We start from the raw sequence: 27,764 nt of genomic DNA, 5'->3' as shown, positions 1-27,764 counted from the left end.
ACACAGTTAATATGTATTCTTGTCATGATCAACTCCATGATAAAAATATATAATACATGTTGCTTCAGACCGGAATAAATAACATGAGCCTCCCTTTAAACCACCTTTGTTGTCTCCTCCTGTAAAGAATATGCCTGAAAGCTGTGGATCCTTTCTGCGTGACTTTGCCCAGGTGGGGCCCTTCCTAAGCCTGCCTGCAGCTGAAGTTCATGTTTAAATTCTATTCAGCTCGTGTCTCAGTCACCTTTCACCTTGTATTTCGCCCTTGTCAGAGACAAGCCTATCCTGTCCTGCCCTGTTCATGTCCATTCAAAATGCTGGAAACATCACTGGCTTAGCACATGGTTTGGGAGTTTGTATCTACTCCTGGCTCTCCACCCTCGGTTTAATCTAAGAGTTACGTACCTTACTTCTGCTGGGGAGCTCTTGTGTCCCTGACTGCTTTCACCAGACTGCTCATTCTCTTTTCACATTGGCACTTTCTCTGGTTACTTGTGGGACTGGGAAGGATGTGTCTGTATGTACCATTCTGGCTACTTCATTTTCTCCCTTGAAAGTGTTCGTAGCTGTTCTCCCTACAAAACTTGACAACAACTACAGTTCTCAAGCGCCAGCCTACTGATTGGCCTGATAATATCTCACCATTTCCTTGAGTTCCCCGAGATCTGTGTAGCTGTTAGTTATTTGTTGCCTGATTAAATATAGGTCAGGAACTGTTTGCACATTGCCACACATGGTGGAGTCCTAGACCCTGAGTGGCATCTGCTTGTTTTCAGGTAATGCAAGTAATAAAAATAATCTGAAGTACAGCTTTTTAGAAGCCCAGGTTGTAAAAGGCTGCTCACCTCCCATATGGGCCTGCCTGCACCCAGAGGAAGGGAAGAGATACGATGTTCCCTACCTATGCTGTGCATCCTCTGGAGTAAGCAGCTCTGCGCTGGGAGTCAGACAGCCGTGCTAGTATCTTGAAGTTAGCATCAGTGCGGTTATTTGTGTTCCAGCTCGTTGGGCTTACATGGCAAGGTTTTGGTGGAGGGGGGAGCCGCAGGGATGCCTGCTGTGAGCTGCCTTACGTTGGACAGAGCCAGTTCCAGCCAGCTTTAAGACGGATCTGCTGCTGGCCAAAGTAGAGCCCATCAGTGATGCTGGTGGCATCTCTGTGATAACATATTTAAGAAAGGGTAGAAAACACTGCATGACAGCTGTGAGCAAATGTGAGAGAAACAGCCCTGCAAACACCAAGGCCAGTGAAGAAGGAAGGGGAGGAGGTGCTCCAGGCACTGGTGCAGAGATTTCCCTGCAGCCCATGGAGAAGGAGAAGACCGTGGTGAAGTAGGTTGTCCCTCTGAAGCCCATGGAGGACCTCAGCGGGGCAGCTATGCACCCTGCAGACCATGAAGAACCCTATGCCACAGCAGGTGGATGTGCCCTGAAGGAAGCTGCACCTCATGGAGAGCCCAAGCTGCAACAGGCTCCTGGCAGGAACTGCAGTCCATGGAGAGAAGCCCACGCAGGAGCAGGTTTTCTGGCAGGAACTTTGACCCTGTGGGCGACCTAAGCTGGAGTAGTCCATTCCTGAAGTACTACAGCCCATAGGAAGGATCCATGCTGGAGAAGTTCGTGAAGGACTGTATCCCATGGGAGGGACTCCTCACTGGAGCAGAGGAACAGCGTGAGGAGGAAGGAGTGGCAGAAATGAGGTGTTATGAACTGACCACAATGGCCATTCCTCATCCTCCTACACCACCTGGGAAGAAAGGGGGTGGAGGGAAGGTGGTTTTTGTTTTGTTTGGGTTTTTTTATTTCTCAGTATCCTATGCTGTTATTAATTGATGATAAAGTAAATTCATTTACCCGAGTTGAGTCTGTTTTTCCCATCATGGCAGCTGGTAAGTGATCTTATCTCAGCCCATGAGCTTTTTCATCTTGTTTTCTCTCCCTATCCTGCTGAGGAAGAGGAGCAGGGGAGCAGCTTGGTGGGCACCTGGCAGCCAGTCAAGGTTAATCCACCACAAGCTCACAGCTGCCTTGTCATCTGTCCAGCTCAAAGTGAAGGCAAAGAAGCTTGATTCTGCCCTGTAGACATGCCCTTAGAATGGATTCCTTTATCACACTTCCTGAAATTTTCAAAATGTTTATGGTGTCCTCTGAATACTCTTGTGAAATAAAGAAGCGTTAGCATTGCTGTTTTCTCCCTAGAAATATGGCACAAGGAGACAGAATGGTTCACTCAGAACTGCACAGCAAACACTGTCCAAGCCTCTTGCTTGTAAACCACAGCACTAATCTCCAGAGCTTGTTTTATTGCCGTTTGTTGTAGAAGAAAGCTCCCCCTTGGATCCCTTAACAGAAGTCTTAACTGCTGTTAAACAAAAAAAAGTTTCCAACAAGTGATAGAGATCACAACGGCACTCTGACCACAACGGCACTCTGACCACATACCTGTCATCATTAACTATAAATAAGATAATCCAGAAAGGAGATGTACACTCTCAGCTGTAGTGAAATACATTGGAATAGGAAGGCACAAAGAGAAGGAATATAGTTCACTTAAAACGGGTTTGTTTCTCCAGACTCAGGATACTTGGCACAAGTGTGCAGCGAGTATCAGAAGTCCTAATTCATCACCAACTATACAGGGATCTTAATGGACAGGCTCCTGAATAAGGTGGGGCCTGTAGAAGATGGCAGACCTCATAGACAGCAGCGGTGTTTTCTTGGGCCACATAAGTGTACTTATTGTAAAGATGAGATGAATTTTAATAATAGAAATGTTCAGTGAAAGCAAATCTCTCGCAGAGTGAATACTAGATTCAGTAGAATATGGGTATTCTTGCCACTTTCTGGCAGTTTAGAAACAACATTATGTGATTCACATAATCAAATAAAACAATTGAATGTTGAACCACCATGCAATGCAAGTGTTCAGAGATCTTCACTGAAGAATTACCAGTGACAGATTAACTTGGAAAAGTCAGGACTTGTTATTGAATCTTTTGCAAGCAGAGAACTTGCATCAATCCTTCAAGTATTAGCAGTACTATTAGTAGTTTACTTGTTCAGAAAATCGAGCGTAACACACTTCTGAATCTTTCTAATCTGACTTCATTAGTGCTTTGTTACTTGAAAAAGTAGCCAAGAGGCTTGAGATGGATTTAAAAGAAAATGAAAAGGCAAACCTCTATGACCAATGTATTGGTTCATTAACACAACTTTCCATTGCTTCCTGCTTCTTAGTAGACAGCAATGAAATGACAGCAGACTTGTTTCATTTCACCTTTACCAGAAAATCAGACAGATATCTACTTTCAATTTTTTTTATATGTTTTTTTTAGGGAGTAATCATGGGAGTGGTTGAGGAAGAGGGTGAAATATCCATTTGCCAGCCAGCTATCATTCTGAATTTCTAATGCCTTCCTTATCTCATTAAGTCAAGATTAAGGCCATATTAAAATGGACATATATCTTTTTCCTTTTTCCAGCTACCTTCTCAGGTAGGATTAATTTTGGCAGTAGTGTCCCAAAAGAAACACTTGTCAGTGCTTACACAAGTCTGTTATTGGAGAAATGCCTGATCAATGATGTGGATCTCGGAATAGATCCAGTATCTGACTAGGCTCAGGGAGATCTTTATCCCTACAAGGGTAAATTAGGTCCTAACCATTGTGATCTTCACCCTGTAGACAGACAGCCATAGCACCTCCATGACATAATATGTGTGAAAAAAAAATAAAATAAATTTTTTGAGCCTCAGATGTGATGGATAGCACAAAGGAAGTATGACAGTCCCTCTTAGTTCAGCCTTTTTTGTACACATAGAAAAGTTTTACTCATCTTTTCCAAAAGAAAAATTACTTGAGAAATTTTAACTGAAGTACAGCTATAGCTATACTTTATCAATTCACAATTGTGGAAGGGATCAGTAACAGGAGAACTAACGTGATAGGACATTCCTCTTTTTAAATTTATACATAGATTTAATGATCTCTGAAAAGCAGACGATTTCCTTTTTCTAATCACAGGCTGTTGAGATCATCATGTCCAACCCCCCCTGCTCAGGCAGGGTCAGCCAGAGCTAGTTGCCCCGGACCACATCCAGCTGGGTTTTGAAAATCTCTACAGATGGAGACTCCACAGGTAAACCTGTTCCAGTGTTTGAACACCCTCACAGCAAAAAAGTACTTTCTTGTGTCCAGGTGAAATTTCCTGTGCCCGTTGCTGGACTTGGCATGTTTTCCCTCATGTCTGATAATAGAGTTCTGGAAACCTTATGAACACGTATTAGTACAGGAATTATTGTGGTCCTGTTCTGAAGCATTTGAAGTGAGAGAAATACCAATTAGTATTAAATTTGTAACTGACTAAAGCATTTCTGTTCTCACTTTTAACATTGGTTATCTAGAGTAACTATTGGACTTCAGTAGCTGTCTCCACATGTATCTAGAAGTTGGATTTTGTGTATATTCTGTGTAAAACTAGCTACAGAAAAGAAGCATAAACTAGACCTATCATTGAAAACAGCTGAAGCAGCAAAATGTTTTCCATAGGCCATAGGGGGCATTTCAGAGCAGAGAGCTAGAATTTTGGTTTCAGTTACATTAGACTAAATCCTACGTGCCATGTTTTTATATGCAGAGCAATTGCTGGATGGTCTTTGAAGCAAGAAGTGTGGTTCCTGCAACTCTTTAGCTGTATCCTCGCTGAGGCTGCTCTTGCTGACAGCAGCACCATAGTCTTCTGTAGTCAGAACCTTCTTCTTGTAGAAGTAAATCACGTCCTTCCCTCCTCCCCCGACACACAGATATTACTGTATGTGACCAAGTGCCTGACAAGACTGATTAGCCTGTAATCAAGAATGCCCTGTTTTGCTAGATAGGCTAGGCGATTCACGTTGTCTGAGAAGACAGCAAATTCCTTGGAGCACCTTGTGGTAAAGTGGTACCTATTAATTAGCACCTCTGTGCACTAATTAAACCTAACTAGCAATGATGACAGTGTGTCTGCCCTACAAAATGGAGTGGTGGTGTGGCTGGTTCCTATCGCCACCGTACTTGTCCTGCAGACTGACCCACTGGCCAGTTGTTCCACCAACAGGTTCTTCAAGTTACCAGAGCTGTCTGAGCAAAAATGCCAGGGATCAGCCAGGAAAACAAGGAGATAACAGGCTGGATGTGAGTGAGAGTTCCTGGATTTGTCCTGGGTCCGTGTTTAGCTTTGATCCATATGTGACTGTGAGCAGCAAGTTTTAGAAGGGACACTTTACAACCAGTGTGATGATACAATGTGTGGGACTGATGATGTTTCTGGTACACCCCTTCTCAAGTGTTTTGTGCATGTGTGCATATATGTGTGCTTGTGTTTAATTTCACTAAATACAGATAAACTTGAGATGCTCCTTGCTGAATAGCTAATGTCATTCAACTTCACGGTTCCACTTCAGTCAGTCAGTCACCGGTCATACAATATGTACCTGTCCTTGATGCCAAAGAATGCCTGCAGTCATATGCAGCCTATTACATTCCCGTACTGTAAAATATTTGTCTACCTTTTAAAAAAAAAAAAACAAAACCCCTCTCTTTACATTTACCGTTCCTGAACTGGAAAGAAGTTAACAAAGACACTGGTGACAAACTTAGTTTTTCTCTCCTTTCACCTACATACGGATTAAAATCTTACATATCTGATCAGCTGTCATCCACCTTTCCTTCCATCATTACAACAATTATTTATCTTGTGTTTGTGGTAGGGTCCGTAAGGCACGAAGAGTTTCTCTGGCCGAGAGGCTGGGGTACAGAAAACAAGGAGGGCTTGCTAATTGTACACAGGTGACTCACAAACAGGAGTACGGTAGCGCTCGGTGGAAAATACACAGACTGGAGAGAACAAGAGACTTGCAGTTGAGTTCAAGGAGGTCAGTCAGTGAAGAAAAGTTATGGGGGAAAAAAGCCTAGAGGCAATTGCCTGAAATGCTTATATGTAAATGAGAAATGAGAATGATGGGAGAGATCAAGTAAAGGACAGTGGGAAGCAAATGCAAGATAAGTTAGGAGAGAGGTGAGTAGTTAAGTGTGTTGCAAGAGTGGCTGAGAAGTCAGCACAGCAACATGAAGAGGAAAATGACATAAACAGATTGATGGGAAAGAAAGAAGATTTTGGTAGTGATATTTTGTGTTTATATATCAGTAGCACAGATGGCATTTCCCATGATGTGTAAGGAGAGGAAACCATGAACCTTCAAGATGCTTCTGAGGTAAAAGCATTAGAGCTTTGCTAAAAGGTGACAGAGTTCTTTTCTGAAGTTAAGAAATCTGAGGCTACAGTTTAATGGATCAAAAAATTATAAATAAAAGAAGATCTATTAAATGGTAGACATTATGTGGAACAGGAACAGCAATCTGTATTTCTTATGTTATATTCAAATAGCTGCCAATCCGCTGTTCAGCGTGAAGTCCACGGTATTTTCTTAAGCAGTTGTGGCACTGCAAAGTATGAAGAGGCAACTCAGAGCAAAACAGGCCTGGGGGGGGGTTCTCAGAGTGGGGGGACTGGACACGATAAGGATTGTGAAACAAGGCTGGTCACAGTATAATAGTAGAACTCATGGTTTAGGGAAGATTTCTGGCTGTACAAAACAACATCCATTACCCTTTTGTGCCTCTGGAAATCTGCCATGATTCAGGTGATAAATCTTCACCATTCTCATCTTGATCAGAACTTCCATTTTCAAACTGAAGGAGAACTACTCACTGGACAAGTTCACAGTCCTGCAGGCAAACCCTCTGGACACGGTGTCCAGGCCATTCTCTGAAGAGTTAGGACTGCAACATAAAACTTGTGGTGGAAAGGCAAGCGGAGCACCAGCCTGGCGCATTCCAGCTGTTTTAGAGAGTGTGCATGCTCTGTGCTTAAAACATCTATGTTGATTCTCAATTTGCAAAATTTTTCTGTGGTATTCTCGTATTTGATTATCATCACCTGCCTGGTAAAGGACTGAAGCAGCAAGAATGTGGCCTGAGTGAGGACTGAGGTTGCTAAGACTGCTGAAGGAAAGCAATAAATGGTCAATGGTAATACACAGCAGTAGAAACATTGTACCTCCTGCAATAACAATTACTATTTCTATTTAAGAACGAATCTGAAAGAAGCCATTCACTGTGCAGCCTTGTTAGATGCTTCCCACAATAAACCTGATGGCAATGGAAAAGTTTCTTTAGCAGATTTAGTCTGAGATAAGATTTAACCAGAGATAAGGTTTAGCTCGCAATGAGTTAGACAGCTGTAAGACCACTTGGGTATTTTGCTTTATGTTCTATCCTTTATGACCCACTTTGGATCATCCAGATTTGCTGGTAATGTCAGTGGAAAAGCTGCAAGCAAAGGATGGTAGAATCTGGCTCCTCAGGCAAGCACCTGCAACTACACCTTAACAGATCCACTCAAACTAGCTCTAGCCTTGGTAAGCGTCGCTGGGACAGTGGAGCTCTCCCCAGACTACCGACTGCGGCTATCCCAGCAAGAAACCGGCTGTGTGAGAGAGAAGGCTGCCAGCAGTGAGCTCAGTGCTGCTGTGATGATGCCCTAGTAATTGTCCAGGGCATCAGCCATAAAAGGAACTTCACAACATCTGAGTCCTGAGAGCTCCTGTGAGCTGGTAACAAACCTCAGTGCAGCGAGCTGCAGAAGGTCCTTAATATCTCACAAGAGTTGGTTTTAGTAGGCTCAGCTCACGCATGTCCAGCAACTCGATTCTGACTTTAAAACTCCTATTGAATGTTTAATGAGAAATCGTGGCTTGCACAGTGTGAAATCTGCCTTCAAAAATACGTGCCGAATCAGCTCCCCCCCCGCTAGGCTGGAGCACGCTCAGCGCTGCTGGCCGCAAGCAGCTCCTGAGAGCGTCGATCCTTGGTGAAGCCTCGGTCCTTCCACTTCAAAAATACCCGGACGTGCATCTCTGTGGAAAGTTGCTGCGTTCCCTGGAGTTGACCGGTTCTCGCTTTTCGGGAGGGTGGTGGGTGAAGCTCTCCCTGCCTCTGTTTCCCAGTCCCACAGAGTCCTTCGGGATTTCCTGGAGAAAGGTACTGACTGCTGAGTGTACGGTGGCACCTTCTGTGGATCTTTTTGTGGGTCTTTTGTTTTCTTTCTTTCTTTCTGTTTAATGCCGGGGTGTGATTCTACCGGTCAAGTGCTCTTGTTTCCCTGTGCACAAACCTGCTGGAAGATGTGGGGTTGTTCTGGAATAAGCAAGAGGAGAAATTGGCTCTGGGTTTCAGCCCCATCAGATCCATAAAGTCTGCATGTAAGTTGTAGTAAAAGGAGGGCTCTGCATCTCCGTGAAGATGCAGTGAGAAAAATTTAAAAATTGAGAAGCATTAGGTGTACCCGGTTTGTCTCCAGTGTGCCCAGGTATCACCCCGGCTTGCGAAGGCGCACAGCAATCCTGCCTGCAGAGCTTCTCCGAGGAAAGCCATGCCCGAAAGCAACCCCCAGGTACAGCCCTGCCATTTCTGTTCTAAAAGAAGCCAAACTTTGCGCTGGAGACCACCTTTAGTGGTGCAGCATAAACTTTTACCAAGTAGCAGGTGATTTCTGTTCCGAGGAGCGTGTGTGATGAGGCCTGGGTCCTCCGTGCTGGCTTAGCTTTGCGTCTCTGAATTGTCGCTTTGAAGTCAAGCAGATTACTCACGTGCACAAAGTTATTCGCATGCCTACATTGCTTGTAGTAGGAGAGCACAGACGAAGATAGGATGTGAGAAAGGAAGTGTTGTTATCCCCATCTCGCAGATGAGGAACTGAAGCACAGCACAAAAAAAAAATGAGATCCTGACCCTCGGCGGAGTGCGTATGCGCTTAATTCCTGGCCGTGGGAGCAGCTCCCCTCGGGTTCTCCGCGCCCTCGGGACCGAAGCCTGCGGTCCGGAGCTCGGTGACCGGCTCTGCCACCGGCTGCGAGTGAGTCACTTCGGCTCCGGTCCTGCCGCGCCGAACCCGAGCGCTTGCAGGGCGCGGGACCGGCACGACCGGGCCGGGCCGGCGGAGCGCGGCGGGACCCCCCGCACGCTGCCTGTGGGCGCCTGACGGCCCGCGGCTCCCAGCCCTCGGCGGCTGCGGCCCGCCCGGCGGGCAGGAGCCCGCACCCGGCGGCGCCCGGCGCGGCGGCGCGCAGCCCGGCCCCTCTCTCGCGCCCCCGCGGAGGCACCGCGCCGGGCAAGGGCCGTCGGCGGGGCGCGGGCGCGGAGCGGGGCGGAGGGCGGGAGCGGCGGGGGAGGGACCGGGCGCGGAGCCGCCGCCCGCGGGGCAGCGCCGGCACATGGAGCCCCGCCGCGCCGCGCCGCCGCCGCCCGCCCCGGCCCCGGCCCCGGCCACGGCGTAGCAGGTACCGCGGGGCTGGGGGCCCGGGCGGGGGGGCGCGGGCGAGGAGCGCGGAGCCGGCGCTGCCGGGGACAAGTTGCCGAGAGCGTTAAGCGGGGGACTGCGGAGCCCAACAGGCAGGTCCTCCCATCCCGTCCGGTCCCATCCCATCCCATCCCATCCCGTCCCGTCCCGTCCCGTCCCACCCCATCCCATCCCATCCCGACCGGTCCCATCCCGTCCCGTCCCATCCCGTCCCATCCCATCCCATCCCATCCCATCCCATCCCATCCCATCCCATCAATTTCTACCCCCCCCTCCCCGTCCCACCCGCTTCTTTTTTTCTGGATGTATTCGAACGCCCCGCGCCGCAGTTTGGGTGCCCTCCGGGGGTTTTTGCGGTGCGAGAGATGAGCAGCCGCGGGGCGCTGGCTGAGGGGGGGGCCGCCCGCGGACCGAAGCGGGGGGAGGCGGCGGGGGTGGCAGCGGGGTCCCCAGGGCGGAGCGGGTGCGGGCGCAGGCGGCGGTGCCCCCCGAAGTCTCCCCCCGCGCGGGGGGGTTCCCCTCGGCCCGCTCCGCAGCCGCCCCCCGGCGAGGGGAGCCTTCGCCCCGCCGCCCCGGCCGGAGGAGATGCGCGTAGCCAGGCACGGTGAGTGGGGAGGAACGGCTGCCCGCCGCAGCGGCCGGTCCTGAGGAAACTTTTCATTTTGCGCTGCCAGAAACCCGGCTGCTTCTCGGATTACTTTTCTGCCTTGGGCTAGAAGGTACGGTAAGGCCGCCAGATATCGTGCAAAGCGTGCTGCGTTCTTTAAGAGTTAATAATGCTGTGTCGGAAAGAAATTGTAGCTTATGATTGCGAATTATCTCAAAAAATTGATGTTTTCTGGGATGCAAGAATTTTTAGACCACTTTAGGCTGGTTTAAACTACGTGAATTACTGTAGAGGAATATAATGTTTCTCTTTTTCTCTTTTTTTTTTCTTTCTCTTTTTCTTTTCTTTCTTTTTCCTTGCACTGTGTCTGCTTGCACATTTGTGAGTAGCATTTTCAAAGAACTTTCTGTGGGGATCGAAAGTCAGAATGAGAGCTTCCTTACTAGGTGTTTTTCTTTTACAATAGCAAAATGCTACCGAGGTTACATCCATACGCATCTACTGTCCAGCTGTCAAAAAAAACCCCAAATGAAATAAACCAGGTATCTAATCCTGATTATATTTCATGCATTCACCTTAACAACCCATTTGCTAGACTTTAATAGTCTGGTTATAAAATTAGAAGCTGTAATGCACTGCAAGGGCCAAATCCTTTAAAAGGCGCACTCCGTTAGCTTCAGTTGACTGCTCACATCAATTGTTACTCACCGACAGACTGGAGTACTGTGTAGTATGACTCTCTATTAAACATTATAAATGATCATTGAAATGTAAAGAAGCAGCATATTAATGTATTGGATTTAGAAATAAGTACTAAAATTCCTTCCAAATACTTGGAAAGACTTTATCTGAACCAGCTAAGCAGGGGGATATTCTGAGTGGCTTGCGGCACTGCTCTCTCGCCCTGCTAGTTAATCGCATGGTTTAAGGCATTCATAGTCTCAGTGGAATAGAATAATTAAGGATGGAGTGGCTTTCTTAGATGAGAATGTAGCTGCTTCTGAATTTTCCAAACCAATTTTTTGCCCTTAGGTAACTTCGTTTACTCTTCGTTCTCTTCTCTAATGAGGGAAATTGTGAGTCAGAAAAGTGAGAATGGATTTGATCGTCTCACCATGCAAATGCCCAGTATTCCTCTTCACAGGCTAATATAACAGTAGCATACAGTAATTTGTATCATGTGCCTTTTCCAAAAGGTGTCATCCCTCACATGCAGAAGCTTCTTTCTAATATTGACATGCTCCACTTTGATTTTAACTCATAAATATTTGTTTTAAAACTGAATAAAAAGCTCAGGATACACTGCTTAGACTGCTGTGTATTTCCTGCCCCCTTTAAACGACACCTCAATACTTAGCAAAGCTCTACCGAGTTTAGTTTGATGGCTGTATGCCTGCTTGCTTTATCAAACCTTTTGAAACTGCTGCATGTGGACGTGAGAAACTAAGCGTGGACCAAGTGCAAGACCAAGAACTCTCAGAATGATAGCTGTCCATATGACAGCTGTCCTTAGCAGAACTGCATGGAGGAAGTGTCCAAAATACTGCAGAGCTTTGCACTTCCCTTAGTTCGTGTTTGTGTTATCCGAGACTCGCTTCCAACCTTAAAGATTTTATCACAAATATTGGTGACTATCCATGTGCTCGTTTTCTTTCTTTTTTTTTTTTTTTTTTTGAGTAAAGTAGCCTAAACTCAGAACTTGATGTACTGCAAGTTCATAAAAAAGTAGAAATTATATCCCTGATGATAAGGTAAATTTAAGATAAAAAGCCAGGGAGAAGGCAGGTTTATCCACTGAATGAGAAGACTGCCCAGACTGGAAGTGCAGAGCTGGTTGTCCTCAGGAGCCAGGATTTCTAACCTAAAGCACTGATACCTGCAAGAGCCCTCTGCCTCCCGGGTACGGCTTCCAGGGGAAGCGGCAGCAAGGCAGGGGCATAATGCCGCATCGTACTGACTGTCCTAATTCAGTGAGGAAGGACTGGTGGGCCCTGGTAATTAAACAGAGACCACTAACCTCTCTGGCCCAACATACTGATGGGCAGACAGGGTGGAGGACTCTGCGCTCTTTGCCCTTCATGCTCCCAGTAACTGGAGAAACTTAGATGCTGATGCTGCGTACATCATTTATCCCAGCTGACTACTTCTCGGGGTGGCTACCGAACTCCAAGTGAGCAAAGTGTGTTGATGTCTTTTTAGCAGGGCCCGTATGCAGGAGTTGCAGTAGAGAGAGAAGCTAGTCGTACACCTGTGACTTTCCACCTCTGTGCCCGGCTGCCCGTGCTCTCTCCGGCAGTGGTCTGGTTTCATGTTTTGCTACATAAGCATGGATGGCACCTTTGTCATTTGCGTTACATGCAGTGTACGATAAAAAAAAATGCAATAGTCTCCATCTTGGCGTTACTGTAGCAGTTTTCCTTTCCCTGGTGGATCTTAATACCAAAAACCTGGTTTGCTTGCCACTTCCACTGCATAGCAATGCAGAAATGTAAGTGAAGAATCAATCCACAGAGTTTTACAACAATGCAAAACTTGTTTCTCGTCATTAAAATCGGATAACTCCAAAAGGAAGCCAAAAACATTTCCAGACATATTTTATACGAGCTTAGGTGCTTCTCACACAAACACCACAATCTTGCAGAAAACAAGGAAATGGGTCCAGTCTGTATTTCAGCAGCAGAAAACAAGGGCATAATGTATGCTGTTCTAGCAGATCATTTGTGGGAACTTTTTCATAAGGAGTCCAGAGCATATCAAAAGTCGTGGATCACAGCCTAATCGTGTGGCTTTTTGTCAGGAAAAACTTCCACTGAGGACTTGTGGGATACTTTTTTCCTGTTTTATGTGCAAAAAGAGCTGGGTCCGTTGTGAATTTTATTGGTTTTCAGTCAAGATTCACATATGTATTTGATTACATTTCGACCAGTCGTTACTTTTTACTATTATTAAAAGTAACAGAATTAGACCAAAGAAAACATGATAAAATAGTAAAAGTAGTGTGGCAATAACAGGATCTTCGGAAAAAGTTGTTACCCTTACGAGCGTCAGGCGGGATGAGCTGCTGGCACTGCAGTGGGCTCCCCCAGCATTCCCCTCCCAAGCAACAGACCCCACTTTTCTAGGAAGCATAAAATCACACAGAAAGAAAGGTTTGGGGATGGTTTTTTCTTCTCAGAATCCTTCCCCCCAGAAAAGAAAGGGACAGGAGGAGTCTGCGCTGCTGGACAAATGCCGTTTAAATGCAGCTGCCAGATACCTTTCAGGAGAGTACCGGGAATGCATTAGGTCAGTCAAGGAGTGAAAGGTAAGGGCTCTCATCAGTTTTTCTGGGACTATGATTCTTTGGGAAGTGTTTGTAAATGCTTGCAACTCAATGCAAAGTTGAAAGAGGAAAGAGCTATTCCTCACTGGTATTTTTTTCTGTAATCCAAACATTATTCCCACCCCCCCCCCCCCCCCCCCCCCTGCCCCGCTGGAGGGGAACAGCATTTAGAGACGAGCATGAACTCCATCTGAGGAAAGAGAGGCAGCCTTGGTCGTGTTAGCTTTATGGCAATTTTTAAACAGGAGTCTACTTTAAATACCTCCCACTCATCCAGAGTAGCTGCAGGAGTTTTATTTCACTAGTGGCCATCCAGCAAAACGGGCTGATTTTGGCTGGGAAACTCCCTGCTTCCAAGGTCAACTGTCGTTTGTTGTCCCTAACGTCTGTAATCTATATGTAAAAGCAACTACATCTCGGAGTCAGTAAGAGTTCTGTTTGCTCCCTAAATTTAAAGAGAATTATGTTAGCCCCCGAGGGTGTGCTGAGATGCATCTTTATTGAAAGCCCAACTTCTGCCTCACTCTTCTCCTTTAAGACACACCTTCCTCCACGCGTTAAGCTGGTGAACAAGAAGAGGTTGCAGGTTTTTTTGCACTGAGCAGGTCACTACCAACACAGTGTGGTGACTGCAAAGGTAGGTCCTAGTCCTGATAAGATACATGCAGGTTCTTGGCTTTATTTGTACCATGGCAAATTCATGGGGACAGGACAGTGCAGGTCTGCGACCTGCATGGCACACTCATGCTTCTTGTGTAAATGCCTCAGAAGGCCATTCAGACTGCAGTTTTTGAAAACCAGTCACACTAAAATTGTCATATTTTTTTAAGCAATGGGAACTGTCCACTTCATTAGCTTATTTTGCAGTGTATTTCATGTGAAAGGTTTACATTTTTTCTTCTGATCCCAGTTGCTCTAGCTTTCTCAAAGAGAAACTTGCTCTGGAAGATAGATCCAATTCCCTGCTGAATTCCCTCATTTTTCCACTTGTGTCAACTCACTGAGAACAGTGGAGTAATTGCAATATAATGCTGGAATTGTCCGTAGTGGATCGGGTCCAAAATATTTGCTAAAGCAGAGTGAGTTGACTGAAACATGTAGTGTGGAGAAACTTGCTAATTCATTTCAATTATAGTAATTTTAGGAGTTATTTTTAGGTTTATTTAAGGGGAAAAAAAACCCACACAGATCTCTAATATGCTTATTCAGGCTGATAATGTCCTTTAATAATCCGTAACAGCCTGAACAGTTTGAAGGGAAATTAGGAACCAATTCTGTGATCATGAAGCAGAGTTACTGAAACCTCTTATAATTTGGACAAATCGACTACTGATATATTGTTGGGGATACTTGGCAATAACAATTCTAGACAGAAAGGGATCCTTTTGTATTTTTGCTATTGCATATTTAAATACACTGTGCTAAGGACATCCTATGCTTTTTAAATCATACATATATATGGATACAAGAAGTACAGTTTTGCATCTGCTGCTTGCCTTCTCTCAAGTGAGGGTCCTGGAAGAATATCTAAGAGCTCAATTTGGCCACTTTAGAACGTACTACATTCTTAGATTGAGTGCCTTAATTTACACACCTCACCTTTTTTCAGTCAGTTTATTTATGTGATGGAAGTGTGTTCATTTTCTTTGTCATGGTGAATTTATTCCACTTTTCTGCTTGATTTTTAGTGAATAAAGGTGACAGAGTTTAATGAGTTAATAAAACGTGGCCTTAATTAGGAAAATCACCTTCATATTTTTCTCATATTGTGGAAACAATTTATAATGACTCTGGTTGCGATTCAAAAACTTGAAGAAAGAACCTTTTTCATATATGCAATGATATCAAGCCCAGTAATTTGCAAAGTCAATGAAAGAACAGATTTTTTTTTCTTGTCACCTTTAGCGGTGGATTGTTACATGAATATGGCTCAAACACAGCAGAATGCTAAGAAGAGTGCATATGGAAAACACGTACGTGCATACAAGACACACCTTTTTATCCCTTGTCAGTGCTTTGAAAAAGAATTCCCAAAGAAATGAGAATTATGTAGGATCTTTGAGACAACTTTTTTTACACCCTCACAATTGTTCACTAACATGGAAATTAATTTTACATGTGCCAGACGTATCAATGTTTCACATCTGCACTGGTAGCAGAGTTCTTTATCTTGTGTGTTGAATTACTGTGCTTCCTTCATTTTGCAGACAGGAGCTCTCTATTGAAGTTTGACTCTATGCTCATAATTGTATTGTCAATTTGTGTAGTAAACCAGAATTTACACTAGGCAGGAATAGAGAAACAACTGAATAAACTAAACATCTCCTTAGACTTTGTAGAAAACTCTGAATATGGAATTAGTGCAGAGGGAAGCAAATTAATTCACTTAGTTTTAACCTTTTTTCAGTTTTAATGCAGTCCTTTAACAGACCTGGAGGGTGTTTTTTAAAAATGGAAGGACATTGAAGTGCTTATTATGACTTTCAGTTTTTAGTTTTCAGAAAGGACCAGCCCTCATCTTTGTAGTTATTATTTACATTGAGCTGTGTGATGAGGCGGAAATTAAAAATAGAATTAAAATGGTTCTAAAGTAGAGTCATTCGCAGAGATTGTGAAGTCTAGCATATTAAATTACAATAATAAAGCTAATTATCAGCTGCTTGCTGAGATATTGGATGCTTTTAATTAAAACGAGTTTGTAGGATTCTAGCAATTTTCTATGCAATACATACTACCTTTTACCCATACTTAACAGACTTCCTGTTGTGTGTTGTCATATGCAGCACATTTGTATGTGAAGTTAAAAGTCTATTGAAAAAGAAAAAAAGATTAGGTCTTTTATTTAAAAGGAAACTAACTGTTAAATAATTTTACAGGGGTGTCTTTATTCATCTCCTCTCTAGTTTGTTGGTTCAAACTCATCGACTTCAGTGGATGCAAGAGGCTTGGTTCCGCTAGGTCAAGACCCTCTGGTGCAATTAGAAATGCAGCTGTATTATCATTCTGCAGGTAGATGCAACTCCCAACTTAAAACCAAGAAGACTGATGACACATACATGGCGATACATATCACTCTTAACCTGTTGCTAACGTGCAAATTCTCCTGTCAGATATGTTAAGGGCTATAGGTGTTCAACTGTGCTGTGTTTCTCAGGCTGCAGGCTGGCTTTACTTTATTTTATTAAACTTCTCTTTATATGTCGTGGGTGGTTGAATCTGGGACCCATTTTAGGAGCTTTGCTTCAGTGTAGGTTGTAGAGTGTGTGGGGTTTTGATGTTTTTGGTTATTGGTTTGGATTTTCAGTTTGCAGCCTATGTGATGAGGAGCCAGTGAGGCACGCCAAAGACCACAGAGATGAGACGTGCTCACGCACGAGCACTCCGTTAGGGCCAGCTGCTCCAATGACCTGTGCGAGCGGTCCCTTTTCCTGCCGCGGGGCTGCTTGCACAAGCGGGGGTTGCGAAATCAGCCCTTTCCCCGCCGTGGCTGTGGAAGCAAGGCTGGGGTTTGCCTCTTGGCTTGTTTGTTTTGTTGCAGTTAACCCAGAGCTGCCACCGCTGAGGAATGCATGTTTTCCCTCACTTTTTACATTTGCAAAAGCACCTGCAGAACACCAGGTCACCTGTAGAAGGTTTCTTCTCCCTCCCTCCAGACTTTGTGAGCACTCATATTTTCTACTCTGAAGCTTTGTGGAAAAGTGTACCTGCCCCCGTGGGATGCACTCAAGACAGAAGTGTTCCTTCAGGGACCCTTCTGTCTGCTAGCACAGATACACCTACAAAGAGTCAGGAACGTGCAGCTGGATGTGGTGTATGACTGTGGATTTCTTGCAGCACCAGAAGTAGAGCTCTCTGTAGGTGGAAGGCCAGCTTTGAGTTCAGGTGTGCTGGGGTAAGTCCAAAGTGGCTCCACAAATGTCAAAATTTGTGATTTCATTTCCATACCATAAGTGAGGTCCTACTGGGCTGAGTGTGAAGTACATGCTGTCCCAGAGAAGTCAATACATAGGAGCTTGGGAAACAAAGAAGAAAACAAAATAGCTAGTCTTTGGCATTGGATTAGGTCATTCCGTTGAATCATATCAATGGCCCAATCTTGCGATCTGTTAGTATCCTGAGAGAGCAGGGTTTGTAGAAGGACTGAGATGCTTACACATTTGTTTGAATTGATAAAACACTGTATAAATGCTAAGCATTCGTTTTCTTGACAAGGAGGTTTACTTCTGCATTTGCATTGTAAAACAGGAGATGAAATAATAAACCAAGACTTACAAAAAATTAATTGCTCTGTTCTGAAAGATTAGAAAATCTTGACCTTGCGATGACTTCTTATTTACACCTGGAATCCTAAAAGGTCCAAAACCCACTTCTGGTTGTAGTTGACACCAGGTATAAATGAAGCAGTACCTCAGTGATTCATGGGGCCTATTCTGATATATTCTTAAGACGTAGCACAAGTTGTGTTGTAGAGAGAGTTGCAAGGAGGGAAATCAGTCACACTTAAATTTTCTTTGGCCTCAGGATGGTAACCTAGACCAATGCTGAGTAATTTAACTCCAAAATTTTTGTGTGACCATGGTCAGTTAGGCGCTTTCTTGTTTAAAACAAAATCAACATAGCCTTTCAGGGTTTTTTGTGTGTTGGTTATTAATTAGCTTAAGATTGCAACATTTGATTCTTTTTGCAAAGCTTAATGGTAGCTTCATCTGTGAATCTGGTGTCTGGAGTCTGAAGAGGAAAACATATAGGTTAGAGTTCTGTATCTGAAAAGACTTGAAGATATAGTTTTGTCTACACTGAAGGGAGCTTTGTAGCTTTTTTAGTAAGGGACCAAACTTTGAAGCTGTTTGGGTTCCTAAATAAAAGAAATATCTGTCATCACCCAGATGCTGATCCCTTTCCTACTATAAAGGAGAGCTACACACGTTCAGTATTTGAGAGCAAATTGCTTTGGTCAGCCCAGCCAGCTTTTGATGCGAACTTCAGGCTCCTAAATTAGCTGCTAACCTAAATAGACGTGACTGCATTGAAGACAGTGAAGTCGTACATGCTTCTTATGCTAGTGATAAATTTGATTCTGTAGATACAATTTGCAATGAAAAATTGCAAAACAATTCTTTTTCTTGCCAATATGAACAGTTATTTAGGGTCTTGTAAACATTTCTAAAAAGTGTTCTTTTACAGAAATCCTGATAAAGATCTATTAATTCACAAATCGGTACCAAGTAGATGCTTTAGTGCAAATCCTTGTATCCGTACATAGGGCTCCCTTGCTTTCCGGGAAGTCAGCAAGGACTTTTCTGCTGATTCTGGAGCAGAGGAGGAAAAGGAAGAAAAACAGGGCATCATTTCCTATATGTAGATTTACCATACTAAAGGCAAAGAGGTAAATTCTACTCTTAGCACTTAAATTTTAGCCCAAGTCCAGTGTGTAAAAAACCTTTTAACTGTTACAGCGCCAAAACCAATGCTCTGCTGTCATTGTGGAATTGGGGGGGGGGGGGGGGGAGGAGGGGTTGGTGTGTGTCGTGTATTCTTTGCTGATACAGAGTCTCACCTGAAGTTAACTTGGATTTAATCAGTGTTTACCAGATACCACAGGACACTGTAGCATTAAAATGCTGTTTTCCCCTGGGACGGATTCAAAACACCCTTCAAGATTTTTAAAAGTTCTTTTTTTGTTGTTTTTATCAGTTTGCTTAGTGCTTGTGGATCTTAAGCTGTATTTACAAACCATGCTTAATTCTTCCAAGTAATCATTAGGGAGAAAATATCTTTTCCGCATCACATTTCCACCAGCTCTGTTTTCTCTCCATGTTTCACCCCCAGGAAATGGATCAGCTTTGCTGAATGTCCTAAAATCACCTAATTCCAGGATAAACCTGATATCTTCTGTTTGAGAACTGAGGGCATCTGTTTCAGGACAGGCAGTCATCCAGCCTCACAGAAAGCAAGCCTAGGAGTATTCCAGTAAAAAAACAAAACAAAACAAAAATCCCAAACTGTATTCCAGCTTACCTCCATTAAAAAAACAACAAATCAATCTGTACTCTAGTTTACCTTCCCATTTAAGAACTGGGAAGTGTTTTCGAACTGAATTCTGCCTGATGACAGCAAGAGGCAGGAAGGAGTACAGCTGAGGAGTGTGCTGCTTAAGCTGCAGAAATGCCAAATGTAAGGCTTGTCATGCCAAAAGCAGGTAAATTCAGGAATATGAAAATAGAAGAAATTTTCTCCTTTGCCATCTCCTCCCCTTGTCGCTCCCAGTCCTGCTGAAGCCCGAGCAACAGGGAGAAGGCAGGTGCAGTTGGAATAAAGTGCCCTTCATGAGTGTGGCTCCCTTCCTGTGGGTATTTTCTTGGGGTGTTTTCTTTGGCTGGTTGGGGTTCACTGTGCTCCATGGAAAAATGTGTAGTAATCTACTGATTAGTAGTAGCCAGGTGACCCTCGAAGGCAGCAATAGATGCACGGGCATTTCTTTTCTTCTTTCTTTGTGTTCAGTTGTGCTTACAGAAGAAATAAGGGACTATACCAAGCTCTTGTACCACACCACCTGCCATAAATACACCACGTTTCCAGTAACTGAGCAGCCTACCATGATAGGGTTTTCCCTCCTGCAAGAGAAGCTGCGTTTCCCACTGACTACTTCATTAAAAATGGACTTATTGAAAGCTCTTCAGTCCCATAGGAACTGATGCAAATTGTTGAGTGGTAGGTGGCTTTTTGCGTTTTGCATGGCTGTAGTCATTTCTGAGAATTATATATAGACGTTAAACAAATTGCTTGTCTGGAATCAAAGTTTAGGAGCAGAATAAAGCAGGACAGAGCATTATCGGATATTAAGCAGTGCTATGGTGCACACACAACTGGCAGAATGCTCTGCAAGAATGCCAGAATTTTTTGCAAACTGCGTAAACCAAAATCTGTTTCCCAACCTATCTGCCTGCAGTCCTGCACTCTACACGCTCTCTTTTTGTAAGTCTAGCATGGACCTGGTGAGGGAAGCCAGCTTTTGCAAGGAGGGAGCAGCAGTATACTGGATCTCAGATGTGCTGACGACATTCAGAAGCAAGTGAGGAGACCATAAAACTTATGAAATTAATAAATATGACCATGGCTATTACGCTTTCTGACTCCAGCTTATTGGGTAGCAGGTTGAAGTTTTTTGGGCGGAGAAAAATTAAATTATGGAAGTTGGACTAAAAAGTTTACGATAAGTTTTGAACCCTTTCTTTTGGAACTCGAGCCACATCCTACTGTGCTTCCAACCCTCAAGAAAATGCATCTTGTTTCGTTCCAGGAACAGGGTTAGTGCGGCAGGCTATAAGGGACAGCAAAGAGCCAGCTCCTCTGCTTGGTAAGATGTGAAGCCAGCCACCCCAGCAAAAGACGTGATCTAGCGTGCCGTGGCTGAACAAAGAGCTTGTAGGCTTCTTGTCCCCTCCCCACCTGAGGCTACCTCAGCTGCCCACGCCATACTTCAAGGTGGAGACCAGGTTGTGCTGGGACCGCCTGCTCCGCCAGCACATCTATTATCCACGGGGCCACCAGCTGTCCGCAGCCGGCGCTCGAGCCCTGGGACCTGCAGGGTCCCCTTCTGACTGAAAACCTGAATTTTGTTTCTACCTCACTAACCCTCCGCACACTCTCCCGGGTGCTTGTGGTCACCGGCCGCTGGCTCCTCAGAAGATGGTGTGTCGCAAGCAGAGGGCAGGAGCTTCCCGGTATCGCTCGCCACGCTGTGGAGCCAGCCATCTGTCAGCAAAACAGGAAGGCACGGGTTCCCTTTCCCTCCTGGGCTCGTTTTGCTATTTTCGGGAGCTGTACTTCTTCCCCGCGCAGCACTGGGCCGGTGCAGTCTGAAGGAAGGGCTCCCGGGCGAGCGAGGGGCCAAAGCCTGGAGCTGCTGCTCTGCCCATCTGCCGCGGCTGGAGGTGTATTCATTATTAATGGAGGTAGTGGCGGTTGCTGCTCAGATATGCAGCCCTGCCTGGGTAAATGAGACATTCTTCAGCAAATTGCTTCGTTTTTTGATTGCTGATTGTACGCGTGTCACCAAGCTGACTCAAGGTTCATCGATGCATGCTCAGTAAATTAGAAAGAACATAACTATGGATCAACCAAGAGAATGAATTCTGTGCCTACAATGACCCAGGGCCATTTAATTTTCTGCTTAATTTTGTTGCAGTCAGTTTGCATTTTGGGTTATTATGCAGTAGGAAATTAGCAATAAATAACAAATTTGGTCCTCCTGTGCTTGTAATGATATTTTTATAAATCTTTGTAATGCTGTTTTTAAAAGGATCAAGGTCTGTGCCAGTCTGATACTCCAGCAAGTACGCAGGGAGGAAATAAAGAGAAAAATACATTATTCTTCCCAGATAATCTTATAGTTAAATAGCAAAGGGGGCTTTTTCTTTCCCCTTCTTTCTCCTTCTCTGTGTGTGTAGGGTTGGTGTTTTTTTTCTTTTTCTGTGTGTATGTGTGCGTTATTTTGCATTAACTTTAGGCTCTTCCTCTCTTCTCAGATAACTTGAGGAAAATGGAAACAGATGAGGCTCAAGATATGTCCCAGGTTTCAGGTGAGGTCCTTAACGAATATTTATACGAAGAAAATCCTAAATTCCTGCTCATCTTTCTAGCACACTACAATGTTTTTCTTGTTGTCAATAAAATTACTTTGGGTCTTTCTTAAAACCAGAGTGGGAATTGAGGTATAATTAATGATATCATTTGATATCAAGTCCAACAGTGCATGGATTTTTTAAAAGGAACTGGGTAAATAAAGAAGCCAAGGGAATATTAGAAGCATAGATGTAATTTTGCATTAAACCTGTGGCAGCGTGTCACTGAAGCACGGTCAGGTGCACATTTACACTCTTTCTTCTGGGAGCAAAATTCTGATTGTTACAAAATAAATACAGAACAAACAAAGTTCACCAGGTAGGAGGGGGCAAATACTAATTAAAAGCAAACAAACTATATTTACCACATAGGGTTGTTTGACTTTTTCCAGAACATTCCATTTTACCTATCAACATTTTGAAAAAAGAGAAAAAGAAAGAAGGACTGATTGACATGAGGGCTTTACACTGTCTCATCCAAGATGATAATATTTCAAAAAATCTTTAAACAGCACAAAAGTTAGGTTTCTAAAATTTGCCCTGTAGTGACACGGATAGGATTTTGCAGTCTTCCCCTGCGTTGATACTCCTATGGGAGGTATTATTCTAAACTTCCTTGGAAATTAGTTCCTTAAAAAATTGGCTTAGCAAGATAGTTCAGCGTGGAGCACAACAGCTCCATCACCGTCTGCTCCCGGCAGATACCCATGTGTGCGGCTTTTTCTTAAAGGGCAGCTCTCAGGCACTGCCGGCTCAGGACCTGGAGGCCAGCTGTAGGAGATCATGAAGGTCTGGGCATGCTGTGGGTGGCTAGGTCACGGGGTTTTCCTGAAATGGATGAACACAATTTTCTTTCTCTTTTGTCTTTGCCTCCTTTCTGAAAATGTTGAGGAGTTTTCTCAAAAATTGGGACCCAGAACTTTTAGTGTCATCTTAAAATGGAAAATCAAAGATATTTTCCGTCTGAAAGAACAACAGAATAATCCTTCCTGTCAACAGAAGATTTTCAGTTGTTTAGTATAGGGAAGTCATTCCTAGTCAGCCCTGCGGAAGCATCTTGCACTCCCCTTCTCAGGTAAAAATTTTAAACTTGTAACTGGACAGACTTACACATCAGTGTTTTTGTTCCATGCTGAAACAATTTCTAAATGAAGTAAAACCTGTCCTGTACATGCTGTGCTTGGAGCATGTGTGGCCCTGTCAGAAAAAGCAGTGGGGTTTTAATCCTTCACGCGGACAAAACACCATGGATCCGCTCAGAGAAGTGAGAGAGGCCGCGATTCAGCCCAGCTCCTCCGCCTGCTGCAGAAGCCCTTTCCCACCTGCGTGAGCTCCTGGGAGCAGGAGTGTTGACCTCCTCTTCCTCTGCAGCAGGCCCGGCTCCCCTGGATACCCACACCTAGCCTTTGTGGTATTTTTTACAACAGCATTAGTCTGAGATCCACACCTGATACCTCTTGCCAGGGCATTGCCTTTTTTTCTTTTGAGGAGTGTGGGAGATGCTACCTTGAGTCAAGGAGTGGATTAGAAGGTCACACACTTTGCCTTCCTTATGGTCTGCCTCTCCCCTTGAGAAGGAAGATTTGCAGTAAACTTGGCCATTTGGAATGTTTGTGTCTATACAAATAAATACATAATATATGTATATCTGTGTAGATAATTTGTAACTCCCAAAGTTTTCCAGGATTTGAACCACTGTAGTACTTTCCTGTGGCCTTTACCTGTTCTAGCAAACTATGCTGATGAGAATAGTACTCTTCTCTAATGAGAGAGGGTTCTTTAAAAAAAAGAATATATATATATCTCAGTGTAAGAGGAATCTTGCCTCTGACAAGAGGTACACCTACATAAACAGACTACAGAGAAAAAAATCTGCTTTGTACTTTCCCTGCTGCTCCTGTCACTGAGCATCTGGTTCTTTCTGTGAGCAGAGGCTATGAGCTGAGTTGGGTTGTTAGCTGCATTTGTGAACAACTGGCCAAAGAAAGAACTTGCTAATTAATTTTCATTTATGATCTGAGTTGTGTGTGAACTCAGCCTTCTGGAAACAGCAGTTTGTCAGATCAGGTTCCACAAATATTGGCTGTTTGTAAACTCTAAAGACCTCAGAAGTGGAGGATCTGGAGGTGCAGGAATGTTATCTACTTCTTTCTCATAGGCTGGTGAATCCAGGAAGGAGTTTTCTCCCTTTTCTTCCTGTTCTGGGGTTCTACGTGCTTCTAGGATGCTTTCGTGCACCATGAGGGAGCTCTACTCTGTATTGGGAACCAGTCAGACGATTGCACAGTCTCAGAAGTGTGAGATTGTCTTGTCAGCTGAAATACACTTTTATTTATTTTCCCTGCTCTGTGACTAATGCTCGTCAGCTGTAGTATACTCTCTGAGCCTATGGAAGTGGGTGACTTGGTTCAATAGCACACTTGGTTATGTTTAAAAAAAAACAAAAATGAAAAAATGAAATTAGTTTGGGAAGTTTCTTTGGGTTTTTCTGTTTTAGTTTTTTAACCCAGGAATAAAAGCAGCCTGTAGAAACAGTCTTCCTGGCTCAAAAGCCGTGTTTTTCAGCCATGTGCTTTATGCAGCCATGTGCTTCGTGGAGCTGTAGCTGGCTCAGGTGTGGCAGGGGCAAGCCAGGCCAAGAGAGCGTAGAACTAGTGTGAGCGAGCCAAATCCTGTGCTCGCACAGGCATTCCCGCTTCTGGGAATGAAGGAATGGCTGGCTGCTGGAGGAACTGAAATACCGTGTGACTAGTGCAGAGTTCACACTTTTTATTTTTCTCCTGAAAGTGATATTTCATGAGGCAAGCAGTTGCAGTTCTGAGATGAGGGGAGAGCTGACATACATTTAACCAAACGGTATCCGGCACCTATACAAGAGAGTCAGAAAACACAGATAATATCTCACTTAACAAGCAGTATTTTTCCTGCCTTTTCTTTTTTTCTTTTTTTTCTCAGTTCTAGGGCCTAACAGTTAAGGAAGGTGAAAAAACGGTACAAATGTTTCCACATCTAACATAAAAAGATCCCCCTAGCACCAACCAGGCTGTGCCGCGCTCTGCAAAAGCAGGAAGAAGAGTTTTGCATTTGATGTTCTTGCTGGGTCCTGGGAAGGTGGAAATGAGTGTACCTTGGGCTGCTGTCTCCCACCTGAAAGCCTGTCTCCCATCCGAAAGTGACTCTCTTCTGATCACTGAAGGTTTGAGGTTCCACTAGTGAGAAGGGGACATGAACTGGGTTGTGACCCTCATCCAGAAAGATGTCTGTTGCTTTTCTTGCACAACGTCTCCAGTGGTTCTAGTGTTTCCATAGGAAACAATCCTCAGAAATTCAATACACCCAGTATTAGTTTGTGAAAGGATAGAGAATGTGGTTTCTATAAGAAATCCTGCCCTGGCTTTCTTTTTAGAAGTCATAGCTCTAGCAGCTCTGTCCTGGCATCAGCTGAATTGCTCTCAGAACTGAATGGAGATGTTAAAGAAACAGCAGGCTACAGACTTTGTGAGGAATAAAAGATGCATAAAACCTTACTGGGCTAGGCACTTTGTTTCCTTCCTCTCTTTCCTCATTTTTAACTATATTGCTAGGGCAGAGATGAGGAAACTCAAGCAGAGAGAAGTTGAGGGTCTCGCCAGGCACCGTTGATAGGTTAGGCACTTCTCTGATGGTTTTCATACAGAAATGTCAGTGTTTGGAAATCTGAGACCATCTTTCAGAGCTTCAGGATGAATTGGGGCAGTGTATGATACAGCCTGCAGTTGAAGTTAGCTCCATTTCTGACTTAACCAAGGGCACCATGAATCAGTGGCAGCACCAGAAATTCCACAGCTCCCTTGGCTTTTTCTTTTGATACATCATGTGGCTCTTTATAAAAATTGAAAAAAAAAGAAAAAGGACACCTCCCCATCCCAAGATTAGATTGCATTGTTTATGCGTCACTTCTTATTTTTGAGCAAAAATGTAAAATGGGAATGGAATAAATCTATGCTATTTTGCTCTGTTATGTGACATTTTAATAATTTACCCCAGTACTTGCCACTAAGTGTTTTTTCTGAGCTCCATCCCTTCAACCAGTTATTGTTCTGGACATGCCTGTTAGAAATTAAATGGGAAACTGTTCCATCCTTTTCTCCACCCCCCTTCCATTTCTAAAGTCATTGGCAAAGGGGTGTCAGTGAGATTGCATATCTGTAAGATTACCATGCAGTAGTGAACTTATCATAGTGTAGCAATTTAGATGTAGTTAAGGCATGAAATACAAATATCATGCTCTAGAATCCAAGACACAGAGCTCAGAAAATATGTCTATTTTCAACCCACTATTTTTACCCTGCCTTTTTGCATGCAGGGATTCTGAATCATGTGTAATAGAAAGAAATATCAAACTATATGAAATCAGTCATTAAAATCAAGTTTACTAAGTTTTCTTAACTGCAGTCTCCTGCAAAGAGGGAAGCGTACCAGATCTCCTGCTTCTGCCCCACCAAGTCCGTGAGGATAGTCCGATTCATGCCACCTGGCCAGGCGGCTATGAATTTAACAAGTCAAAGACTGATATCTGTTTAGTTAACTGAACAGTTCACCATAAACTGTGAAGGTACTCCTCTACTAGCAGGTTTCTATTCCAAAATACTGCTCTGACTTATCTTCAAAGCATCCTACTTAGTCTGATTACTGTAGGATGCCTAATTACACACTCAGAAAGTTTTGACTTTGTTTGCTACCTCATAGGTCTGAGGTTATGTGTTTATATTGGTTTGTAGCCAAAAAAGCCTTCAGTTTTTTAGGGTAAGCGTTCTTCTTAATCTAGACTAAGTCAAAGCATCAACTTCCATTGTTGTAACTGGAAGCACAATTTGAACCTTGGAAGATGCAGGTAGCTTTTGATTACTATTATTTTTTAACAAATTGCTTTAACCTAGTGTCAGGAGAGCTGATTCTGACCAGACTGCCTCTTGGCCTCCAATTAAGCTTCTGTTTTTTTGTTTTTGTTTTGTTGGAGGGGGAAAGTGTTGAAAAAGCTGAAATATTTCAGCTGTTTCTCCTCACCCATGCATCCTATCTGTAAGAGATACCTCAGCTTGGCAGGATGGGACTTGCATTGGAAAGTTGCTCGCAGTTCATTAAGTTCTTTAGATCCCATAAAAATAGTGCAGAAAACTACATCAATAATTAAATAAGGAGCTAAACAGTGAATGGCAAAAACTGTTTTAATGAACTTGTTTCCTGTTTTTACTTTGCTCTGCTGTAAAATTCATAGTCCTTCTCTTCCGTTTACGCAACCCACCTTCACTCTTGCACTTGCACCCAGTGGGTGTGATTTTGCCCATTTAAGAATACCCTGCAGAAGCTGGAGATGGGAGGGACCTTATGAAACCATCTAGTCAGTCCCCCTGCCAGCGCAGGACTGTTGCCTTATTACTGTTGAGCTCTCTGGCTGCAGTTTGAGATGATTTACCTGATGCTGCTCCCACCACTCCTGCTCAAAGGTTATACCACAGTCTGCTAGACGCATCGTTAAGAAATGCAATCACCCAATCATTTTGCTCATTTAAACCTGGATTTGTGCAAACAACCCAAATCAGCAAATTTGGAAGATGACTCAAACCTACCTGTCACTTCCCCCCATCATGAGCAGTTTAGATCGGAAAGCACGATGCTTTGCTCCATCCAGGAGGTTGGGAGGAAACCGTTTTCTTTTTCTAGGTCAAATCCACAGCTGGCATCACCAGACTGTTGTCACTTAAATAAGCTATACTTGTTTAAATTTTTCTTTTCTGAGAAGTGGTTTCAGAATTAATTAATGTTTGTGTGTTAA

At 44.0% G+C, this 27,764-nt stretch overlaps 1 protein-coding gene across 9 annotated transcripts in view; it reads left to right on the top strand.

Moving 5' to 3' along the window:
- Nucleotides 1-8,860: 8,860 nt before the first annotated feature.
- The window catches only part of IKZF1 (IKAROS family zinc finger 1), a 69,570-nt gene continuing 50,666 nt past the window's right edge, over nt 8,861-27,764 (top strand). For 6 of the 9 annotated variants that reach the window (XM_075416774.1, XM_075416773.1, XM_075416772.1 and 3 more), the window contains exons 1-2: nt 8,861-8,952; nt 21,854-21,907. In XM_075416774.1, the coding sequence (XP_075272889.1) occupies nt 21,868-21,907 (40 nt within the window). In that variant the 5' untranslated portion in view covers nt 8,861-8,952; nt 21,854-21,867. Of the gene's footprint in view, nt 8,953-9,308; nt 9,377-10,057; nt 10,116-13,207; nt 13,308-21,853; nt 21,908-27,764 lie in introns of those variants that run through there. The other 3 variants (XM_075416766.1, XM_075416768.1, XM_075416767.1) reach the window with 3 other exon arrangements.

Source organism: Opisthocomus hoazin, chromosome 3 (assembly GCF_030867145.1).
Source record: "Opisthocomus hoazin isolate bOpiHoa1 chromosome 3, bOpiHoa1.hap1, whole genome shotgun sequence".
NCBI lineage: Eukaryota > Metazoa > Chordata > Aves > Opisthocomiformes > Opisthocomidae > Opisthocomus > Opisthocomus hoazin.
The sequence above is the reverse complement of the archived record's forward strand: the minus strand, read 5'-3'. Positions and strand labels throughout refer to the sequence as shown.